General features: G+C 33.2%; 2 protein-coding genes across 2 annotated transcripts; one reads left to right on the top strand and one right to left on the bottom strand.

Annotated features, from left to right (window-relative positions):
- The first annotated feature begins 241 nt into the window (after positions 1–241).
- LOC108911132 (O-acyltransferase like protein-like) lies at positions 242–10,640 on the top strand. Its single transcript, XM_018715969.1, has 8 exons — positions 242–332; positions 905–1,077; positions 1,535–1,703; positions 6,557–6,750; positions 6,881–7,031; positions 9,731–9,902; positions 10,057–10,196; positions 10,261–10,640. The coding sequence occupies exons 1-8, from the start codon at positions 255–257 to the stop codon at positions 10,408–10,410; spliced, it is 1,227 nt and encodes a 408-aa protein (XP_018571485.1). The 5' UTR covers positions 242–254; the 3' UTR covers positions 10,411–10,640.
- Positions 10,641–17,822: 7,182 nt separating this feature from the next.
- LOC108911128 lies at positions 17,823–21,598 on the bottom strand. The gene is made up of 4 exons (XM_018715966.1): positions 21,314–21,598; positions 18,665–18,836; positions 18,105–18,247; positions 17,823–18,041 (listed from the first exon to the last, which is right to left on the bottom strand). Exons 1-4 carry the CDS (start codon positions 21,416–21,418, stop codon positions 17,898–17,900), a joined length of 564 nt encoding a protein of 187 aa, XP_018571482.1. The 5' UTR covers positions 21,419–21,598; the 3' UTR covers positions 17,823–17,897.
- Between the last annotated feature and the right edge of the window lie 2,228 nt (positions 21,599–23,826).

The raw sequence follows: 23,826 nt of genomic DNA, 5'->3' as shown, positions 1-23,826 counted from the left end.
TTTCTTGTTAAATGTACCTAGATATTTTTCTCATAGTAGTATTTGCAGTCAAATAGGTTATGAGTGGAAAAACAATGTACCATAAGGTAGAAAATAATATTTATTTATTTAGCAATCCCTAATTGTACTATTTTGTAGAGAACAAGGTTTTAATATCATTATCATTAACTTCAAATTGGAGAAAAATATGTAATATTGAAGGAAATGAGGATTATAACAAATTAAAGTCAATCCAAGGAATTCGGTTTTACAACATGTTACTAATTCTTTGTTTACACACATTATTTAGTTCTGTATCGATCTACAACTCAAATCCTAATGAAGTTGAAAAAGTAAGTAGATATACATATTTATTTTAGAAAGAACAAAAATAAAAAAGTCAACCTGCATTTTATGGGTTTTTTAATATAAAAAATGAAAAATTTGCCATTTTCCAATAATTCAAAATATACGTATATAATTATTACATAATAACAATTATTATTGTTATATATTTTATAAATACCTTGTATATAGATTAATGTAGAATAGTGCATGTTTTTTAAGATAGATATTGATTTTGTCTATTTTATTTCTTTTACTTTTTTGTACAACGCTCGATATAAAAGAGTAAATTTCAACGTTTTTTGATGGCATGTTATCACTGTGTGTTGGGAAGGAAATAAAATTAAGTAGTAAAAATCTACGATTTTCATTTATAATTACTCCAAGATATTGCAATTATAATTGAATATTCCTAAATAAATAAGCAGGTAATCTTAATATATTGTAATGCTAAAAATTATAAACAAAAACTCTTAACCCACAGTTCTCCACAAAATAATCTGGAGTGCTAGGTATTTTAATGTTATGTTAAATCAAAACAATTATATTTAAATATGCTATTATTTTGTTGATATTTCAGCTGCTCAATTCTACACCATTGCAAATTTTTGAAGTTTTAGGAGTTTTCTTAGTGCAGACGTTTTTCCTAATATCTTCTTTTATTGTAACTTTTCAAATATATAACATTTATGAGGATCATGGAAAGTTCACTATTAAACAGGCTCTTGATGTCATTATTAATAGGTTCTTTAGGTAAGAATTAAAGTGCATAGTAACGTGATGTTTATATATTTTTTGCCTTTTTGCTCATATATCATAAATGGTAGATAGAACTTCTACTAACAATAAGAGAAATGTAATTCTATTACAAATATGAAGATGTAATATTTCAACATATTGTTCTTTCTCCCAAAAACGTATCACAATGCTTTTACATAAACCAACCATTTATATTCAGGTAAAACAGGTTATGGTTATGTAATAGTACTTTTTGTTCATTAAAAAATACATCCATATCGTCAATTTTAAAAGAATTTTAAATCCCAAAGAGTCATCTGAAATAAATTTTCATTCATCTGCAAGAATGCTGGTTTTTAATTTTCTATTTGCAAATATACATATTTGTAGGATTCCTCCCAATTACTGTATGTAGGTCAGCCAAATTAAATTGTAAAAATACGTTACAAGTAAGAATTTTTACATTTTTTAGGATCGGAGTATGTACGACTGTAATATTACTTTTTATGAAAACTTCTTGGCATAAATTGACTGAGGGACCTCATATTTTTTATATCTATGATATGTTTCAAAAAGGATGCGAACAAAACTGGTGGAAAACTTTTTGCTTTGTGAATAACCACTTGTATTTTGGAGATATGGTAAGTACAATTTCTGGATCATCTCTGGTACATTACGCGGGGTAATAATGAACTTATGTCAATATTTTCTGTCACATATCAACAGTGTTAATGTAAACCAATAAAATCCATTTTTAGTTGGCCAACATTTCATTTTAAAAATTAGGCTACCTCAATATTATTGAGTTGACTTTTGGGAACTGGTGATTTCACAATTTTTTAATAATAAATCCATGTTTAGCTACCATTACAGGAAGACAAAAATAACTAACTGGAAACCACAAGTAGGGATCTTTATGGCATGATTAATATACACTCACTAAGTATTTTACTATCTAGGTAAATTTGCCGCCTTAAGGGCTGTGGTGGTATCAAAGTTGTTTTCTGCGGTTTCACACATATTTTTTACAACATATGAAAGGTCTCGTTTTTCTCAACAACTTTTATGAAAATGTTTTTTGACGTCTCTTCCCCTTTAAAATATACAGTACGCGCCTAAAGTATGGAATAAATTCAGTAAAATCGAAACAAATTTTTTTTGGGAAAAATCCTCGAGCAGGTCGATTTTTAATTCAAAAAATACATATTTTAACATAAAAGGCGATTTTCAACCGTCATTTGTTTTCGAGTAATGACGTCATCGACATTTTTTTTAAATAACAACCCCCTATTTTTTTTCTTGATTCTGAAAGATCGTTTCATTGTCGATCCGACAGTATTAAAATGTTGCCATCTTACATAGGAAAGTTTTCAAGTAAATGACGATTGAATGTTAGAAAACCCAAATCAATTAAAATAAAGTAAAAACGTTAACAAATTTAATTTTTCGAAATGCCTGAAGTTTTTTATGGATCACGTAGGTGTATAAGTCTTTATAAAGTGTCACTACCATACCGGTTTTCCAAGTTTTGTAAGCGATATAAAAATTATTTGAAGATCACAAACAGAACATTTTGATAAGTATGGTAGATAATCCTCATAATACTTCATGATTGGTTGCATTAACCAATAAAGTTAGTCAGACCACAGTGATACGTATCCTGAGGAGGGAAAAATATCATCCCTACAAAATTCAACTTGTGCAGGAACTCAATGAAAACGATCCCGACCGCCGCTTTCACTTTTGTAAAATTATGATGGATTTATGTCAAGTAAATAGAGATTTACACCGGCAAATACTTTTTTCAGACGAGGCCACGTTTTGTCTCAATGGTACAGTAAACCGTCAAACTTGCAGGTATTGGAGTCGGGAAAATACTCATTGGATGGCAGAGACACATACCCAACACCCACAGATATTAAATGTGTGGGCTGGAATAGTTGACAACAGAATAGTAGGGCGGCCTTTCTTCTTTGAAGGAACCCTTACAGGAGAAATATATTTAGTTTTTACAAAATGACCTTGTTCCAGCGCTTGCAGTAATTTCTCCTAACGATAATGACCCTGATATTCCTGATGACACCATATGGTTTCAGCAAGACGGTGCACCTCCGCACTATGCGCGCCCTGTTCGAGATTTTCTGGACAATTGTTTTCCTAGGAGGTGGATCGGCAGACGAGGACCGATAGAATGGCCCGCGAGATCCCCAGATCTTACACCCCTGGACTATTTCTTATGGGGCTACTTAAAGTCCAAAGTGTACGTTAATAGACCACATAATTTAGAAGAACTCCAAAATTGTATTATAGATGAAATACACAGAGTTACCCCAGAAATAATTCATAATGTGCAAGAAGAATTTCTACACAGACTTGCGTATTGTCAAGAAGTCGGTGGGTGGCAATTCGAACACTTAATTTAGGTAGAAAACTTAATGAATTGTATTTGCTTGACATAGGAATTGTTATTTTTTTAATGAATAAAATTTACGTTTTCTAACATTCAATCGTCATTTACTCGAAAACTTTCCTATGTAAGATGGCAACATTTTAATACTGTCGGATCGACAATGAAACGATCTTTCAGAATCAAGAAAAAAAATAGGGAGTTGCTATTTAAAAAAAATGTCGATGACGTCATTACTCGAAAACAAAATCGCCTTTTATGCTAAAATATATATTTTTAAAATTAAAAATCGACCTGCTCGAGGATTTTTCCCAAAAAAAATGTGTTTCGTTTTTACTGAATTTATTCCATAATTTAGCGCGTACTGTATAATAGAAAACCGCTATTTTGAACAAGCCTTTTACTAATTTTATCAACGTTGGAAAGTAAGAAAATTCTAATGTTTACATTTCATTGTAGAATATATCATTTGCTTCTACATTTTGAAGGATAGAATATCAGCAAAAATCAGAACGATCTCTCATTTTTCATTTTTTTAATGGTTGTGTTAATTTTCCCGTTAATTATTTTTTTATTTTAGTAATGAATATAAACATTGTTTTCCACGGCAACGCTATCAAAGTCAGTACAGACTTGGTATCTTCAATTTCTCAACACATATCGTCTTACATCTTTTGAAAGAAAGAGATAGGGTAAAAGTTTTTTAAGAAAATTTGTTCGGAATAAAAGATGATTTTCACTTGGTATTTAAAAAAGTATTTATGATATTCAGAAAAATAATTTACTCCTAACTTACCAAGATGGAATTTTAAGTCAAATGTATTCTGAGTCCAATACGTACATTAAAAAATAGTAAATACAGGGTGTGCTCAATTTTAACAACAGATTCAGAAAAAGAAAAAATAATAGCAGTTTGTTAGATCAACTTGTTTTCTTGAGATGCAGACCGTTAAAATTAAGAAAAGAGAATATTTCTAAATACCTTCTGAACAAATAAAGATCCCAAATAACACTCCGATGTATACAAGATGATTCTGAAGTAAGTATGTTCCTTCAAACAATTTTCATTGAGCAACCTGTGGTCTAAACTATTATGTGTACCAATAAATTAATCATGGATTATTATGCGAAAGTTAGGCCGACACAGGATCGCCCCACTTAATCAGCTGTTTAAAATGAAGTAACTAGGTCAATTATTAAGAAAGCAACGTGTTTTAAATAAGAAGAAAGATATTTTACAACTTGTCGAAGAAAACCCAAACCGCAGTACCCTCGATATTGCGCGTAAAATGGGTGTTTCAAACACTACTCTTTGGCGTATTTTACAAGAGCAACTACTGAACCTTTATCATATACAATGTGCGCAGACTTTGATTGTAATTGGTTTTCAGTCGCGTGATGTTTGTAGACGCTTTCAACAACAAGTGACACATCAACCAAATTATACAAATTATACAAGAGACGGAGTACTGAATTTTTATAACACTCACGATTTCAACGATTTTCAGTAAATATCTGATGAAGTGTGGGTGAGAACTTGTATTTACCAAATGTGTTAAATCCACGTGTAAAATTTATATATTTAGAATTTCTAACAAGTACTATTCCTTATTTATTAGATGACGTTTCATTGCGTACACGTGCTTCTCTAGTTTTTATGACTTTTTGCATACCTGTTTCCCTCATAGTTGACCAGTGTGAAGTCCCAATGTGACTCCTCTAAAATTCTTTTGGGAAAGCATGAAACAGAATGCGTATCGAACATCCGCTGTCGACGCTGTTGACATATTTTTGTTGTAGCCGATGATTTTAGACAGGTGTGTGAAGTAATGATTTTGATGCTGATACTGATGTTGATGCTGACTCTGACGCGGTGCAAATGCGAATGCGGATACGGGTGCGAATGCCGATGCCTTGCCCATGGCGATGACGATGATGATAATGAGGAACAGGAAGATAAAGACGAAGACGAAGAAATATACCACGATGACGACGACGAGGTGACGACTAAGGCGACGACGAGGACAATGACGAGGTCAACGATGAGATCGACGACGGTAACGACAACAATGATGACGGTGGTGACGATGACTATGACGTTGACGATTTGACCTAATTTTCATATTTCGGTTTAAAGATATCTAGTAGCATATGTGCTCTTTCATTTAAATACACCCAGTATATAACAGAACACACAGTACAATATTTTGCAATACAGCGTCTTTTAAATTATGAAATTTTTTTAAATTAAAGTTAAAATGAATGCAAATAGTATAAATTAATAACTTTAACTTGTACCACGTAGTAACTTTTTTTTTAATTACAAATTGAACATACCCTAATAAAAGTAATACAAATCCGAACAATTTTAAAACGACTATTGTCTTGTATATTATGTATTCGTTGCAAGTATATTTAAATACTACGTTATCTGTATTAGTAAAGTAGTTTTCAATTTTATTGGGGACAAAGAACAACTTTATATATTTTGCTTATAAAGGTGCAAAGAAATAACCTCTTTAAATTAAATTGAAAAATCCCGCCGCAGTCATGGATCCACAGAACAGAAGAGACTTCTTTTTAATATAACTGGCTTGCTCAACCTATTTATATAAAACAATGTGTTCTTTTGATTTGTATTGTGTGCCAACTATTTTAAAAGATAGTTATGCCGATTAATCTTTCCTAATTGCAACAAAATTGTTCCAAATATACGTAATGAATAATGAAATTTATTGATATTTTTCAATTATTTCTGTTAATGTTAATTAATATTTATTAGTTTGTGTTTTGCAGTAAATTTTTAAGTACACTAGACGACAAAACCTATTTTAATTAAAAAAGAAATGCGTTTACACCAGACATAAAATTAATGCAATAGGACCATGCATTGGAATATCAAGGTCACCATTGTTCTTGTTACTTAGTAACATTCCTCTCCCTAACACAACAATTTCCAGCGAAGCCTAAAGTTAAACAATTCCCATTGTATTTAAAACAAGTTTTTCCTTCTGTCAAGTGATAAAAAGTTCCTGATATAAGTTTATTAACACCCTATATATTTTCATTGTAAAGTATTTTTTACAGTGTATTGTCACTTTGTGGTATTTGTCTGTGGATTTTCAACTGTACATTATGGCAGTAGTAACAATATGTGTCATTTTCAAATTTAAACTGGATGAATTTAAAATTGTTGGCTTCCTAATATTTTTTTCCTGTCTATTGTACGGATCGATCATATACGTCAACGATATGGATATAATTTGGAGGCTCAATGTAAAGTAAGTACTTTGAAAATCGGAGTATCTGATTCAATAGCAGCAAAGAAAATAAATTACAAAGAATTATAAAATGTTCATAAAAGAAACCTACAAAACTATCCTCTATCTTATAAAATTTAGTCACTTTCAGGCTAATACAAATAAAACACAACTTTTTTTATTCGGAACCGTCAAGGATATTATACAGTTCAACATATTCCAATTGGACTACAAGCTTAGTAGGCATTCTATTGGGAATTATATACTCCAAATATAAGAATGGACATAACGTCAATAACAAAGTAAGTCCATCTAATTTAATACAATTTAATACTAAGGTAAAGGAATTCGACAGGTGTGTACTAGGTAACACAGCGACACAAAAACAAAGTCCAAACCCAAGGGTGCCCCATATCATTTCCGAAGAAATTCGATGCGCTGAACACAATCCTGTAGTCAAAATTCATGACTTTACGACAAATTTCGGAGAAAACTGAAATTTTTGGGTGAAACAGAACCAAATATGGGTCAAAACTTTCCTAAATTTTATTCAAATTGTCACATTCGTAGTATTTTGAGGCGCTTAATACGATGCCATTAGTAAAATTTGCCTCTGGCCTCGATATTTCGCAGAAAATTCTAAATTACCTACTGCTTTTTTACATACCTGAAAATTAAAAAAGTAATTACTACTAATTTAATCTCTTATCTTTAATATGTCGTCAACAAAGTAATGACATATTCAAGTACCAGTGTCGGTGTAAGTAATTGTGCTTTTTGGTTAAATTTGTTTTTAATGTAGTTGTAATAAAAATCATGCACAATGGGCTCATTCAGCAATTTTTTTTTATTTGCTTAACGGAAAGATATTGCAATTTTAAGGTTCTCTGCAGAAAATTAGAATTTTATATCGCCTACAAGTCATTAAAAACAATTATAAACTGGTACACTAAGTACCCGCTGAACCCGAGGGTGTGACGTCACCGCATGGGAAACCGATGCCGCATGCTTGCGTGTGTTGTCAGTCAGTCGGGTAGTCGGGTTTTAGTTGCCTGTTAAGTTTCGATTGAGTACGTTAAGATACCGAACTTTGTTAGCAATATGGAAGACGCAGAACAGAAAAAAAATTACAAATATTGCATTGTTCCCCAGTGTGAGAGCACTAGTGTGAAGACGCCTAAGAAAATAATAATGTTTCCATAATTCTGACGTGCGAATCTAAAATCAATAGTCTATTAATCTCTACTTTGATTTGTTTTTTTTTAATATATTTTATTTGAAAAATGACTTATTTTGAAAGCAACAAAACTACCATGCGTAATTTAGGTATGTAATAAATACGTTTGTATCCTCTAGAAACACTATACAGTTGAGTTTTCCATTGTTGATTTTTTTTGTGGATATTATACAAATATCTATAGGTAATAAGAATTTATATAAAAATACATAATAAATATTATATTATTAATATATTTATAAGATATTAGGTAGATTTTATGTAGTTTCCATGGGAATAAAGATAGTAGTATGAATTTTTTATTTGATTAGGTAAATCTTTGAAACAGAAACGGTTTCGTACAATTAAACGCAAAATCCTTATTCTGATTTACTATTCTTATTGTACAGAAACATGTTGTACATATTGTACAACAAAACTTTCGCTACAAACGTACTTTAAAGAAGCTTTACACGTTATTGAAACGTAACCTTTGCATTTTCACTCCTCTCATTTCAGCACTGATAAAGTCGTGGTTTTTATTTAAAAAATCCATAACCATTAACAAACCTACTTCTGGCAAATTAGAAGAATCTGCTTTTACGAAATTTGCTTCGATTTTTTAAATTTAATATGCACAAACGCTAAAACATTCTGTAGATGCAGAAACTCATCTTGAAGTACCGCCAAGCCGGCTGACTGTCCCATGCGGTGACGTCACTGCATTGCCACGGCTGGGACAAATACTCGCATTTTCAAAATCATATAGTCTGAAATCTGCTCAACGGATTGATTTTTGAGGATCACCTAATCATGAGCAATACTTTGTGTATACAAAATAAGAACGTTTTTGAAAATTTACTGAATTTTCCCCATTTCGAAACATCTAATATACTAAATCCTACATATTAAATGTAATGCATTAAAGGTAATGTTTAATCGTTTTATTTCAATTATTATAACCATATCTTTATCAAAAATTGTACAACTGTGAAAATTTAAAATATAATAGTTTGCGTCATATCTACCTAACGGTCTAGTGACGAACTTTACGTCTTTATATTTTCTAATATTTTCCATGATTTCTTCAAAAATAGCATAATTTCATCAATATATAAAAAGTTTTGCTCAATTCTCTTCATTATGTAGTCAACATATATTTTCATCCAAGAACTTTTAAAATTCTATGAATTTTTTCAACTTTTAATCTTAAAATATTGGCTTGTTTTAAATTGCGATAATGAAGAATATATCTTTCTTTATCATCTTCTGTAGTAATTATTTCAGGTATGTAAAAAAACAGTAATTTTGTATTTTCTGAGAAATATCGAGGTCAGAGGTAAATTTTACTAATGCCATCGTATTCAGCGCCTCAAAATACTACGAAAATATATGGACAAAATATAGGAAAAAAACAGTTTCACCTAAAAATTTCTCTTTTCTCCGACAATATAGAATCATGATCAGCGCATCGAATTGAGAAATGATATGTGGCACTCTTGTATTCGGACTTTTTTTGTGTGCCTATATATTCTAAGGGTTTAGAGTAAAATTAAAAGGTTATCAGTCATGACGTTAGTAGCATAACTCTGCGTCCCCAATAACGTTTGTTCCTTATCACTGCTCAGATTCCAAAAATATACACCACGTTTTGAATTATACCATTAAGACTTTCGTAAAATGTATTTTTAAAATTGCTTAGTCAATACGACTAAAGGTAGATAATATTTATCTGGCTAATATTTACTCCTATTTACAGATTCAAAATATATTAGGTTTTTTTAGATTATATCCATATTATGGGTTTTAATATCTTTTGGTCTGCCTTCTGCAGTAATATTTGTAGCAAGACATGAATTCAGAGGGATGCGGGCAGCAATTGTGGGATCCTTGGTGAAACCCCTATTTTCTCTAGGCATTGGGATCGGAATTTTAGGAATGTCACATAATATGGGAGGTAAGATCTTTTTGTGATTTTACGTAATCAACAATGACTTTAAAAAAATAAATTTTTTTGTTGTGCCATCATTCAATAACGATAACTGTAATGTATTAAACAAAAATTTAAATACCTATATTTTTGTAAGATTTAATTAATCTGTTTGTTTTAGGCCTTATCAAACGTATATGTGAAAATAAATATGTCATGGTGATGAGTAATTTCTCATTCACGACTTACGTATTTCAGTTTATTGTTATATTTTCTTATAAAGGAACTGGAACGTACTCATTGATGGAATTTACCAAGATGGTAATAAATTTTAATTTAGTGCCACTTATAGGATTTTGAGTAAATACCATTTTCCTCTTTCCAGGTAAAATACTGTTTGTTTATTGATGCACCAGTTTCAATAATGGTTGGAATTATTTGCACGTTAATTTTCGAGCGGCCTGGAATTAATTTACAAAAATTATTCTTGCCACAAATACCACGTAGGAAAGACCAGCGACTAAAGGGTCAATAAAATGAATTACTATAGTAAATTAATATTATTTTGTCATTTCTATTATTGTTTGATTAAATAACAAGGGATGCATTGTATTTTATTTCAAAATTACGAAAAATGCTTGTACCGTTCAGTTAGATTTTCGGAAGTGGACGGGCTGTACGCTGATACATATTCTTAACCCCCCACAAATAGAGTCTGTCAAGTTGCAGACATAAGTTAAAATGTTATATTTTAAATACTTTATAACTTTGTGCTCATTCTATACTAATTTGTGTTGTATAATATAAATTTTATACTATGTTAATTTTTTATATATTTTGAACATTATAATGATCAATACTAATACATTTTTCAACAATAAAGTGGAATATGTTTTACGTTTTACCTTTTTTTTACTACCACTCAAATATCATGAATTCTTTGATATATCCTCTTAAAATGTAAAAAAAAAATCTCGTCATACAGAGAATTTAAGTATCATGCACGATGTCAAATTTCAAAGGAAAAGTAGAAGTAAGGTAAGAACAAATGAAAACAATGGTTTTGATGCAAACGCCTTCCACTCGGCACTTTGGCATATGGTTTCCGGCCAAAACACGATAAATTGATGTTTTTGATATACTCATTTCCAATTCCATGAGTTTCAAAGAAGCTTTTGGCTGATTTTTGATGAATTCACGCACAGTTTTGATAGAATCTGCAGTGATCACAGATTTCGGCGATATGTTGCTCATTATTTATGTGCTCACAACCGTTTTCAAACCAGGTATAATACCACTCATGCCATGGGATAAACAATCATCATCGTAAACTTGGTTTGTCTTTTGTTTGCTTCGGTAAAAGTTTTACCAAGTTTAAAACAAAACTTTGTTGTAGCTCTTTGTTCGATGCTCATTTTTGTACCGATGACACAAACATACTGTCACTTCAGACGCAATAACTCGGCTTCTATTCGACGCATGTAATTGCCAATACTGCCGTCCTTAGTAAAAAGGCGGTAAGTGATAAAATACAGTTACTGAGAAAAATGCACAAAACTTTAGCTGCTTAGACTGCATAGATTTTAAATTTGTATCAATTAAATTTTAGTATAGATACAAAAAATTCACGGTGGGCTTGAACATGACTTAAATGCGAAGTTTTAGCACCACCGATTTTCTTTCGGCATTCGATTCCTGAAGTCATAAGAAGGCCAGAAAAAAAAATCCACCGTAATCCTTAGAGCCGTTTTAGAAGAAACGCCCTTTTTCAACGAAGAAAAATTCACTGTTCGAAATATCGGGATTTTTCTACCTTTCGCTCACTTTTAGTTGCCAAACTTCCCCAATTTGGCAAAAATGACGTTTTCCTGAAAGTTTACACTAGCACACAAACATTTACAAGCATGTTTTTTAAATTGCCCCTTTCACTAAAACCGGAGATATTCATTGACGATTCTCAGAAACAGGTTAAAATAGAAAAAATTTGAAAGAATGATTTTTCATTCGAGTGAGTTTTGCGGTAGTACGTCAACAAGCGAGAATCATGTCATTTATTTCCATCCTTGTTTGATTTGCGAGGTCATTGAACTATCGCCAACCCCCACCCCCGATTGTTTGCTTACGTTTTGTGATACTCCAGATCGAATGATCAATTTTATTCGTGAAATTAGTTAAAACTCCAGATAGTCTTCGACCCTTTGACTGTGAAGTTGTAATTGTTCTCTTCGAAATTTCAATTTCTTGTGTAATGAACCATTATTCATTCCAAGTTTTCGTAAGGGTTCCGTTATTTATTTATGAAATTGGTTTAATTGGGTGAGAGCAATTAACCGCGAGTCGAGCCGAAACCGTCCGTTGCCCCACTCCTGCCTAGTCAAGGGGGGATTGAGGCAATAAAACAACCGTTCCTGCACCCGATCCAAGGAGTTCGCTGCCAGAACTCGAAGACCTCCAACGCCAGCCTGAGGACCACCCCGAGGACCTGAACACCGACCAGAGACCGCCACCCGATCCAAGGAGTTCGCTGCCAGAACTCGAAGAGCTCCAGTTCCAACACCAGCCCGAGGACCACCCCGAAGACCTGAAGACCGACCAGAGACCGCCACCCGACCCAAGGAGTTAGCCGCCAGAAGCAACCGTCCGGAATAAGTAAGCAAATTGTATTTTCCTATTCTCACTTGTCCTGCTATGGTACAAGTCTGGCCGTTTTGAACTCTGGCAAGACAGTACGACCACGGCGTTGTCGGCGAAGGTTTGGCTGGGTCACCCACCGCCCTCGTTCGACGAACGTTGTTAGTCACATCGACCGAACTGCTGGTTTGGCTGGGCCACCCACCGCCAGTGGAAGACGTTGAGTGCAGGTCCGTACGGCAGCAGCGTTATCGGCGACGGTTTGGCTGGGTCACCCACCGCCCTCGTTCGACAAACGTTGTGAGCCCCTTTACTGACACTGCTGGTTTGGCTGGGCCACCCACCGCCAGTAGAAGACGTGAAGGTGTCGAAGTGTACAGCAGCAGCGTTGTCGGCGAAGGTTTGGCTGGGCCACCCACCGCCCAAGCTAGATAAACGCTGTAGGGCACAATAACCGAAACTGCTGGTTTGGCTGGGCCACCCACCGCCAGTAGAAGACGTTGTGTGTCGGCTGTGCAACGACGGATAGACCCCCGAAGTTTGGCTGGGCCACCCACCGCTTCCGGGAGAAGTCTGTCGGCCGCCCCGCATTTGAACTCGCACCTCGTCCAGACTTTGCCTCCTGTTTACCAACAACATCATTTTCCTGATTACCGTTTGCTTATTTGTGCCTGATCTAAACCGCTTTGCTTGGCTTTTTCTCCTGGCTGGTCGCATTTCCGCTTAATTTCCGTCGCTTTGCTAGAAACTGCCGCCGATATTTATTTGTAGAATTAGAGTCACCCGTAATTATTTTTCTGTTTCAGAACCATTGGGAACAATTTATTTATTGCTCTAATTTATTAATCTTATTTTTCCCTTTCTAGCACCGACCGAAATTTAAAACCGAATATTATTCTGGCGTACCGTTTCGTAAAGTCTTAGATTGTTTATTAAATAAACCAAACGCCAAAGACTCCGTTTTCTACCGTACCGATTTTGTGTCCTGATCTTTTGACTAATTTGTATTTATTTACAGCTCCGAAAAACCGTATCGGCATTTTAAATCCGTCGTACAAATAATAATTGCTCTAACCCATTTTATTTCATTCTTACACCGCTTGTAAATTTATTGTATATACCTGGTTTTAGTTAGTAATAATAATTGTAATTAGAATCTGTTTTACTTTTGTTTGTTTGTTTCAAATTCAATAGGCCTGATTAATAAATCTAGTAAATATAATTCCCGTTTGTATTCATTCTTAACGCCGACAAAGTTGATAAAATTCCGATCAGTAAAAAAGGGGTCCGCTTATCTTTTTGTGACCTACACTGATAAGACCGTTTATTTTGAAAGGAAAATAACACTACACTCAGAGAACTACTTTGCTTGAAATTAAGAGAAATATAACAGACCCCTGGAATTAAACTTTCTTCACTGCAGCTATCCCGAGTACTTACTCTAAACCGAGGGTAGGTTTCACGTGGAGTTTCCCCCACGTAACCGATTGGGAAACTGGCGCCCGAGACAAAAACCAAACAAAAAGATTCAATCCGGAGTACGTTCCTGTGACGTCACTCACCACCGCCGGCTGCCAACCACCGCTGCCGATAAACTAGTAGTCAAGGGTCGTCATAAAATTAGGCGTCCAAATAAGGACGTCAGTGACGTCAATAAATCCAGTAAATTAGAATTCGCAATTGTGAATTAAGATTCCGTTTAGAGTTGGTAGTATACCGGGGTCGGCCATAAGTAACGTAACTAACCGTCACCACCACCAGAACCGAAACCGCAGGAAAGTGCGTTACAAAAATTTGGCAAACCCGAGCAGGGAGGTTACAAAAATTTGGCAACCGAGAAAAGTATGTTACACTTGTGATAGTATGGACAGAAGATCAAAGGATCATGCAGGAACCCATCAAGAAAATCGGGAGCGGATATGTTTTCTCTGCCTGCAGAAGAAGAAACAAATGGTCAAAATCAGTGGTAGTTTATGTGTGAATCTAAAAAAATGTGTGAATTATACTGAACAGGATGAACGTTTTCCCAATGTTTTATGTAGCGCTTGCAAAATTATCCTATATCGGTCAGTGAAGTGTGAAAGTATCGGGAAAATAGCCTTGCCGGACTATACACAGTTCAAAATTTTGGCGAAAAATACTCGGGCAAAAACTCAAACGTTGTGCAGTTGTACATTGTGTGAATTGGTACGAGATCCAGGGCCATATAACTTCACCAAATAAACCGCCAAGAATGGTCCCTATAAAAACTGACCAGCAATGGGATACTAATTCTTTAGTAAATATTTAACCTACTTCTGTTTTTATAGTTTCGTAGAATACGTTCTATAAAGAAAAAAAAGGGGGACAATAATACCAATGATATTGGTTGTTAGGGTCATCTCTATTCAATAGCAGTACTTGCAGCCTATCACGTAAACAGCAACGTGACACATAATATTTGTTACAAAATAAGACTACAAGTCCTTACAAAATGTGCCTTGCGACTATCTTTCTTCATGTTTTGTACTTACTGATTTTTCGCTTCATAACGAGCGTTCAAATAAAAACGTGGTCAAGTTGGTTCTGAAAATTTGGACGTAGGGCGTAGCGTATAGCAAATGAACTTAAACGTCATCTGTCAAAGCGCTAAATCGCCGCTATCAATTTGAATATTTTCGTTTTAAAAAGCGTTTAAAATGGTGTTTTCTCAAGAACAAAAAGTGTTTATCATAAGAGTCCTACTTTAGAAATGGACGCAAGATTGATGGAATATGGAAGTATTCTATTGAGGAATGTTTCATAGAATTTCAAAATCAATTTCCCGGCGTTGTTGAGTACAAAATTTTTCAAAGTGCACTTCAGCGTTGTGTTAATATTTTTCTTGAAACGGGCAGTGTAACAAGAAAAGAAGGAAGCGGCCAACCTAAAAAGCGGACTGAAGAATTAAAAGAAAATGTCCAACAAATAAAGGAAAATGCGCCAAGAACTTCTGTACGTGTTTTATCACAAATGTTGGGAGTATCAGTCGGTACCTGCCACACAGTGATAAAAAAAAGATTTGCGTTTGTTCTCCTATCGTTTAACTTGTCAGCAAGAACTTGATGAAGTTGATTTTCCGCGACGGGCTGTATTTTGTGAATGGTTTTTAAACAACTACGGTGAACTTCATAATATCACCTTTTTTTCTGATGAAGCCTGGTTTCATTTAAGTGGTTACCTAAACTCACAGAATATGAGAATGTGGTCTTCTGAAAAACCAGATAACTTTTTTGTCGAGGGCCCTCTACACGCTCAAAAAATTGGAGTTTGGTGTGCTCTCAATCGAAGGAGGATTTATGGACCTATTTTTTTTAATGGTACTCTTACTGCCCAAAGGTATAGAGAAGAAATTATCGCTCCTTTTGTTAACCAGCTGGAAGAAAACGAAATTACAAACTTTTACTTTCAACAAGATGGCGCAAGGGCACATACGGCAGGCGAGACGATGAATATGTTGATGGAAGTTTTCCAAAATCGACTAATAAGTCTCAATGCTGAACACGAATTTCCACCGAGGTCATGTGATATTACGACGTGTGATTTCTTTTTGTGGCCTTACCTTAAAAACACTATTTTTGAACTGCCTATTCCTGATTTAAACCATCTGCAGGCTCGACTTATAGACAAGATTCGTGAAATTAACAATACCCCGAGCATCTTAGAAAATTCTTTAATTCTTTGAGGAACAGGTATGAAAAGTGCTTGGAACAAGGAGGGGGACACTTTCAGCAGCTCCTTTAATTGTTTGTTATTGTTATCACGATTATTCTTTAAAATAAAGTTATATAGTTATTAACGTTATTGAAACTGACAGCTGCTATACAGCTCGTTGAGAAATGAGGTTAAGTTGGTCGCTATAAGCTACTCCCTACGTCCTATGTGTCAATTCTGTGGTTGGTAGTGCTTCGCTATGGCCGACTCTGACAGCAATATTATAATTGCAAGTGCTGCATTTATCATTTTGTCTCAAAAACTCAAAAAGAAAAGAAGGAAGGAAGAGAGACGTTGGTGGGTGACAAATTTAATGCAGTGAAGGATTTTGGATAATGTAGGTGGAACAATGACAGATATGCAAGAACAAGAAGAAAGTGGTCAATTCCAAAATTTCTGTAGAATGACGTTCTACGATATTTGCGATTTCCTGCCAAGCATCCTGTATTTTTATAGTTTTCAAACGTAGGATCCCACAGACATCTGGAATTTCGGTAGGCTTCTATCATAAATAGGCATTTTTCTTGAGACCAATCCATAGTTGAATCGATGAAATTCAGATCGCTCGAACACAAGAACACTTTGAAGAGACCACTCCGGGGAGCGAGCACGTCCGAACACGCAAGGACGCTCTAAGCATCTGAGCGAGCGAGCATTCTTAGAATATTCCATAGAATCTTTACGAACGCAAACAAAACAATGAAAGAATGCTCTACGTTTGTTTACACTAAATGAATTTGATACAGTGGGGATAGAATGAGTATTCGCTTGTCTGATGTAAATCGGCCTTTAGATGTTTATTTGAGAGGTAGTTCCTATTGCGGGTATTATAAGTGTGAATTTCATGATTACAGTTAAATGACTCTATATTGTTTCTAACATACATAATACAGCGGAATATATAAGTACATGTGAGGATATCAATTCGATATCACCCTGATAGCCTTTTTCTGTTGTGAAAACACTTGCCGGCTCGAGGGAGCGTGACCCCAAACAAGGATTGCATAAGACAAAACAGAGTGAATGAGACTATGATATACTGTTATTAAAATATTTCTGGATACTTTATATGAGAGAGTACGGAGCAAATATAGATGCTTTAATATTTTGGAACAAATATAATTGACATGCTGGTCCCATAACAATTTAGAGTCTAGGTGTACTCCTAAGAATTTAACAAAATCTGGATTATTTAAATGTTCTCCACTTCGTAGGATAAAAACCATGGTCACCGTTTTCGACTTGTTCAAACTCAAGTTATTAGAAGCAAACCAATCACTTGCCCTTGACTGAATTTGAGATGATTTCTCTGTTAATAAAACTCTTTATTTCTATAGGTTATATTAGTATCGTCAGCAAATAACACACTATTAATATTTCCATCTAAAGAAATTGGAAAGTCGTTTATGTAAATTAAAAATAGCACTGAGCCCTGGGGCACACCATGAATAGTATTCTTTAAGCCAGACTTAACACACCGTTGTATTGAACATATTGAATTCTATATATTGTACCTATACTGCACTGCAAATAAATGATTACACCTTAAAAAAATTGTATGTTTTATTATTAAAAAATGCTAACATCTTTACTAAAAAAGGACTGAGGTCAATAAATAGAATAATTGTAACAAAATATTTACACCAAAAATACATTATATTAATCTTGCTGCTTCCCTCTACCATATGTCAGTCGAGGTAAAAAATTTTTTTGCAAATTAATCCCAGGTTGTTCAAATATCAGCGCACCGACAACTCCAACTATTATAGATACTGGAGCATCGAAAAAGAGAAAAGATTTAAACTAAAAAAAACGTAAGTATTTTATTGGACTGTTAGTTAAAAATGTTTCTCAAAATGTTATTACCATTTGTGTAACTCCATATTCCATCATAGAATATGAACCAGTTCCTTTAGAAAATATTATTAACATCTGGAAAACGTATATAGAAAATGAGAAATTACTCATTAGCACCACGTATCTGTTTTCGCACAAGCGCTTCATGATTCCTAAAACAAAATGTTATTGTAGAAACTGTGAAAGTTTTAATTAGGTTTTTCATTAGGTTGTTCAGTACATACTTCTTATTAAGAAACATATTATTTTCGTAGATTGGTGTATTATAAGTGAATTTTGATTATACTGTGGACAATTCGAGATTAAAAATAAGTAGTTGCCGGAATAAAAAAGTTGCGTGTATTAATTGATTTGAATATAGCATTTTCTAATCACATTAATAATGCACTGTAATTTTTGGTATCGAAGAACATTGTTTAAATTCATGTGATTTTTTTTTAAATTATGGGATTTGTTTGTGTTTGCTTAATACCAATTTGATCGATCTTCCAATTTTGTTATGTATTTATTAATAATAAAATCAATCAATTGTCTGTAATAGATAATGTATAAGAAGATAGACAGTATACCTCCAATATTATGTGACATTCCTAAAATTCCAATTCCAATGCCACTAGTAAATAAGGGTTTAACTAAGGGACCTAAGATTGCTGCAGTAATACCTTTGAACTGCTTTCCTGATATCAAAATTGCTGCAGAGGGTAAAGCAAACAACAATAATAGATACGACAGCGATAAGATCTAAAAATAAATAATTAATATGAGCTATAGTGTCCATCAAATATAGGTATGCATATATTTTTTTTTGTTTCACATGTACTAACTAAATGGATACCAAACAATACTTTCTCTTTTAATCTATATAAGAAAGAAAAGTTAAACTTAAATCTGATAATATGGATAATGTTTCGTTTACTGATTTATTGATTAGCTCTTTCACTTTCAGAAAATATTTTGTATTTTAATAATTACTTAATGAAGAAATTTAATTTTTAGGTAACTATTTCTTAATATTCGTACATACAGGGTGTTTCTAAAATAAGTGCGTATCTTGTAAAGGGTGATAGAGAGCACGAAAATTAACAACTTTTAATAAGCAACTGTTGGTGAAAATGCTCCTGTTTTCGAGGAAATTACACTGAAAGAAATGGGCTTATTAAACTGTTTATCTAGAATAATGTGTATAGCGCATATTAAAACTTTTATAACCAATATACAACTTTTATTAAAAAAAATCAATGATCTCCATACTCCTTATTCAATGAATTTAACTGGAAGGTGCTTAATACACCTTATGGATCTATGAAATAAAGGTTATAATGAATTACTTATACATTATTAGGTGTTATAGACTTTATATTCCAGTTGTATAGTAGGGAAGATTTGTTGTATAAAGACCAGTATCCGAATTTGTATATAACAATTGTATTAACAGAATTATTCGTTCTTATACTGAATATGTTTCCGTTTTTAACGTGTAAAACGCATCTTATAATGGTTAAGTGATCGTCACCTCTCGGTGCATAATCGGTTATGATCGTTGTTAAGTTATATTCATAGTCTTGTAATAATAATCATATGTCAGACCCGAGAGCGAAGTGCGCCGACTCAATAAGAAACCTGGCTATTCCAGCCGCTGATTTAGGGTTCGCCGCACGAGCTCATCCCTTCTAAGATTTCAGTAGCATGCTATGCATGAAGCAGAACGGTACTCAACTATCTTATACAGTCCACTTTTATTGTCCATACATGTTCAATCATTGTCAAAATAAACACACAAAACCACAACGTCTTTATTATCTTTACTCAAGAAGAGAAAATACAACAATCGTAAAATTTCCGACAGTCCGCTGTGCATCGACTTACACACGTCTAGTTTGATGAAAATGGACAGTATATGCACATGTTTTGTGGGATACATGATCATATCGCGTTGTGTGAAATGGAAAATTATTATGTAAGTATCTAACTGTTTTATGGCTTGTAATTGTTTTGTTTTTTCAAATGTAAATCTTGTCTAAATCTTAAAAATTATTATTTTGTAGGTCCTATTAGAAATCGCTGATGTTAAGTTTTACATAAGATGGAGGAACAGAAGGTTAACGGTGACAAAGAAGAGCATGGGTATAAAGTCAATCAACCAGAGGAAATAAAATTATATGGAAAGAAGCTCAACCTTTCTGGGGATGCTTCATTCTTAAGGTGGAAGAGTTATAGTGCAAATTCTCATGTAATACAAGAAAATACGGGTGCATCGTTGCTAAGAAAATAAACTGGACAGTTTTGGGAGCGATTTGTCATCATTTTTAATGCTTAAAAGTATGTTTTATGTATGTTTACATTAGAACCTTAGCTTGTAATTACAGTTATCCAATAAAATTTCTGAAAACTTAATGACATATGTTTTTAACTCATACAGAGTATACAACAGTTTAATACATTTATTATTATAAAACTTATAACCAGTACTAGATGTTCTAATAACGATATGGAACACTTTAATAACAGTTATTGCTATTATTTCGTAAAGGGTATAAAAAACGTTGTATACTAGTTATACAATAATTTAATAAAGAATAAGGTTTATAGTCACTATACAACTGTGCTAGCAATACGCGTTTTATATCCAATATTCACCTGTTTAACTGTCACATATAGTATACAATGGTCTTATAATGGCATATAGAATTCTAATAAAGAATAAAACGCATTTCTTTCAGTGAATTAGAAAAATTAAGCATAAATGTAAACCGACCCTGCGCATCTTATGCACGTGCGTTGTGTATTGCTGTATTACTTAGCCGACGATACAATGTTTTCTGTTCAAGAACTAGCAGATATGGTGTTAATGTACGGAAAATGTCAGTACAATTTAAATGAGACTTGTCGTTTGTACGCGGTCCGTTACCGCTTAATAAAAGTTGGTTATTTTTGTACCCTCTATCACCGTTTTCAAGGAACGCACTTATTTCAGAAACACCCTGTTTATGGGATTATTGTGTAATGGGAATTGAACTACATTAATTCGTCACTAATACATATTTTAGATTATGTGCATATTAATGAAATGTAACATTTTAATAATTTTTTATTTTATTCTAACTCGGATTATATCTTTATACTATCATGTCATTAACTATTTCAAAGAAACTATTCATACAAAATCATATTCTACATATCCACATTTGGCAACATAATTTAAAAATAACTAAACTTACTTTGCTCTTGGCGACCTTACGATTCTTAATCTTGGTGTATATAATTCCTAACGAAATACCTACAATACTTGTGGTCCAAGAGGAATACGTTGAAATGTATAACATCCTCAATGGATCCGATCGCAGAAACGTATATCATCTTACTGAGCTGAGAACAAGGTGTTTCACATTATTGCTTCAAATAGTTTGTAAGAGATGGTAAGTTTATTACTCCAATATACAGGGAGTTAAAAAAGTGGACAAAATTTTAATCAACATTCAGATGCGTGTTAGAACTTTATTATTATATTATTTTTATTTACCTATATCTTCCAAATGGATTAACAAATTAATTAAGATTTGGTACAGGGTGTTACCTTGAATAATGATAGCATTAAATGAGATAATATTAATATTCTCTTTTTACATAAATTATTTAATAGTGGTAAGGGCCACGTGCATTTTGATTTTTATTGCCTTTGTTATTAAGTTACATAGATAAAACAATCACACAAAAAAATCGACTTTCAGGCCCAGAGGTCAGACCATGTTTTCATACGTTTTTTGGGTCGCTGAATCCGAATCCGAGTTCCATTTAACCCCATCACCTTAGGATTTTTCATAACCTCAGAAAAAACACAATATTCTGAACAATTAAACCATATAACCATAAGACTCAAACTTTCAACGCTAAATCCAGTTAACAAAACCGATAAATATTTAACCCAATGATATCCCAACCTAATAAGCCCATAAACCCAAACCCCAATAATCCTATAACCCCATAACCAAAGGAATAAATCATAGACAATTTGTGTTATTGCAAAACATCACATAGCTGAGGACTCCTTGAAAGCCCAAGTACTCAAACCCAAAAACTTCCCATAACCCTATAACCTAATAAATCATAGGCAATCTATATTATGGATAAACGTTAACGTGGTTCAGGATTTCTTAAAAACCTGTGCACTCAAACCCCAGAACCCCCTTGACCCTACAATTGCCCACGATTCCCTAACCACAACTTTCATTACCTTGTACTTTGATCTCATTCACCAAAGAGCCGAGTGTTACAGTCGATCTAGTTTTTTATATACCTAACTTTAATTGGTAGGACCGTCGGCATTAGCATTAACTAGGGTTTCTGATTTCTCGGCCTATTTTTTTTCTCGGGTCTCGAGAATTCTCGACTAAGAATTCCCGGGAATTCTCGAGTTCTCGAGAAATTTCTAAAACTTAAAAAAGTCATAATTTTGGTATTGCAATGCGAAATATAAACATGCTATTATACTTAACAATCATCATTAACATTTATTATTTATTCAGTATTTTTATTAATTATTTATGTTTCTACTTCTACTAACAAAACTAAATTAAACTATGAGTTTCTTCTTAAAAATCTTTAACTTGCTTTTCTATTAAACACTTTCAATATACTTATGTTTATTTCAATATTTTTGAATCGTAGTTTTCTTCCAATAATAATTATTAATAATCATTAATCATGCAGTCTTTTAATTAAATAAATAGTAAATAAGGAATTTAGCCGATGAAATCTTAAAAAAACAACAAGCTTTAATTTAAAGATCCTATTAATTTATCACTTCAACATTAGGTATCTGCTTATAATAAAATTTCTACACAGACTTATAACTAGGTACAGGGAGATTCACTATATTTTGACCCACCTTTAACTTTTTTGTTTTAAGAGTTATAAAAAAATGTGAAATACAAAAGTTGCACGATTTTTCATGAAATTTTTGAATATGATAGTATAAAAACAAATGAAGTTCAAACAAAATGGCCGAGGATGTTGATTTTGTTAATTTAAATGGAACACCCTGTATATTTTTACACATTTGGATAGAACGTTCCCTGTCGAGCACAGTCATATATGGTTTATTGGGTCCATCTCTAACAATAAGCGAGATAATATTAAAAAACGAAAAGAACATTTTTTAATAAGAAAATAAAATATTTTGTAATTGTTGGACGTTTTTCGGGTATTTCTGCCTTTTTTCCAATTACGTAAGGATTTAAATTTATTTGCAATATATTTTGACATATCGAACATTGATATGGTCCAAAATGGGTATAAGTATTTTAACTAAAGCTTCATTCACAACCAGCCAATTACAATTACAATTAGTACTTAGAATTAGCGGTAAAAGTTTGGCATGTAACTTTATACATGATCGTTCACAACCTTTAGATTAACGTTTCCACTTATACTTACACTTACACTTAGAATTAGTACCTTGCAAAGTCCAAGCTTTGGCCACTAATTGTAATTGAAAAATATTTGTGCGTGCGCGCTTGTTGTCATTGTTGTAAACAAATGAGTAAATGACAAATCACCTAACCTTAAATATGGTGAATATTTGTTTATATTAATTTTGTTTGTTTAAATTATTATTGTGCAATAAACTATGTTTCCGAGACGAAAAGCGCCGTTCCGTTAAGATATTCTCCATAGTTTATTTTAATTCCTAATAATATTTCAATTTTCTACTTCTGTGTAACCCATTTTAATT

This window comes from Anoplophora glabripennis, unplaced genomic scaffold (assembly GCF_000390285.2).
Source record: "Anoplophora glabripennis isolate ALB-LARVAE unplaced genomic scaffold, Agla_2.0 scaffold691, whole genome shotgun sequence".
NCBI lineage: Eukaryota > Metazoa > Arthropoda > Insecta > Coleoptera > Cerambycidae > Anoplophora > Anoplophora glabripennis.
Note: the sequence above shows the minus strand (reverse complement) of the source record. Positions and strands in the feature narration are given on the sequence as shown.

Bases quoted from the DNA above. Each gene is read 5' to 3' on its own strand.
- LOC108911128 (XM_018715966.1), bottom strand. From the start codon at position 21,418: ATGTTATACATTTCAACGTATTCCTCTTGGACCACAAGTATTGTAGGT. The intron at 18,837-21,313 runs GTAAGTTTAGTT...ATTTATTTTTAG, and splicing joins GTAAGGTCGCCAAGAGCAAA to ATCTTATCGCTGTCGTATCT. The intron at 18,042-18,104 runs GTAATAACATTT...CGTTTTTTTTAG, and splicing joins AATATGGAGTTACACAAATG to TTTAAATCTTTTCTCTTTTT.
- LOC108911132 (XM_018715969.1), top strand. From the start codon at position 255: ATGTTACTAATTCTTTGTTTACACACATTATTTAGTTCTGTATCGATC. The intron at 1,078-1,534 runs GTAAGAATTAAA...TACATTTTTTAG, and splicing joins ATTATTAATAGGTTCTTTAG to GATCGGAGTATGTACGACTG. The intron at 9,903-10,056 runs GTAAGATCTTTT...TGTTTGTTTTAG, and splicing joins AATGTCACATAATATGGGAG to GCCTTATCAAACGTATATGT.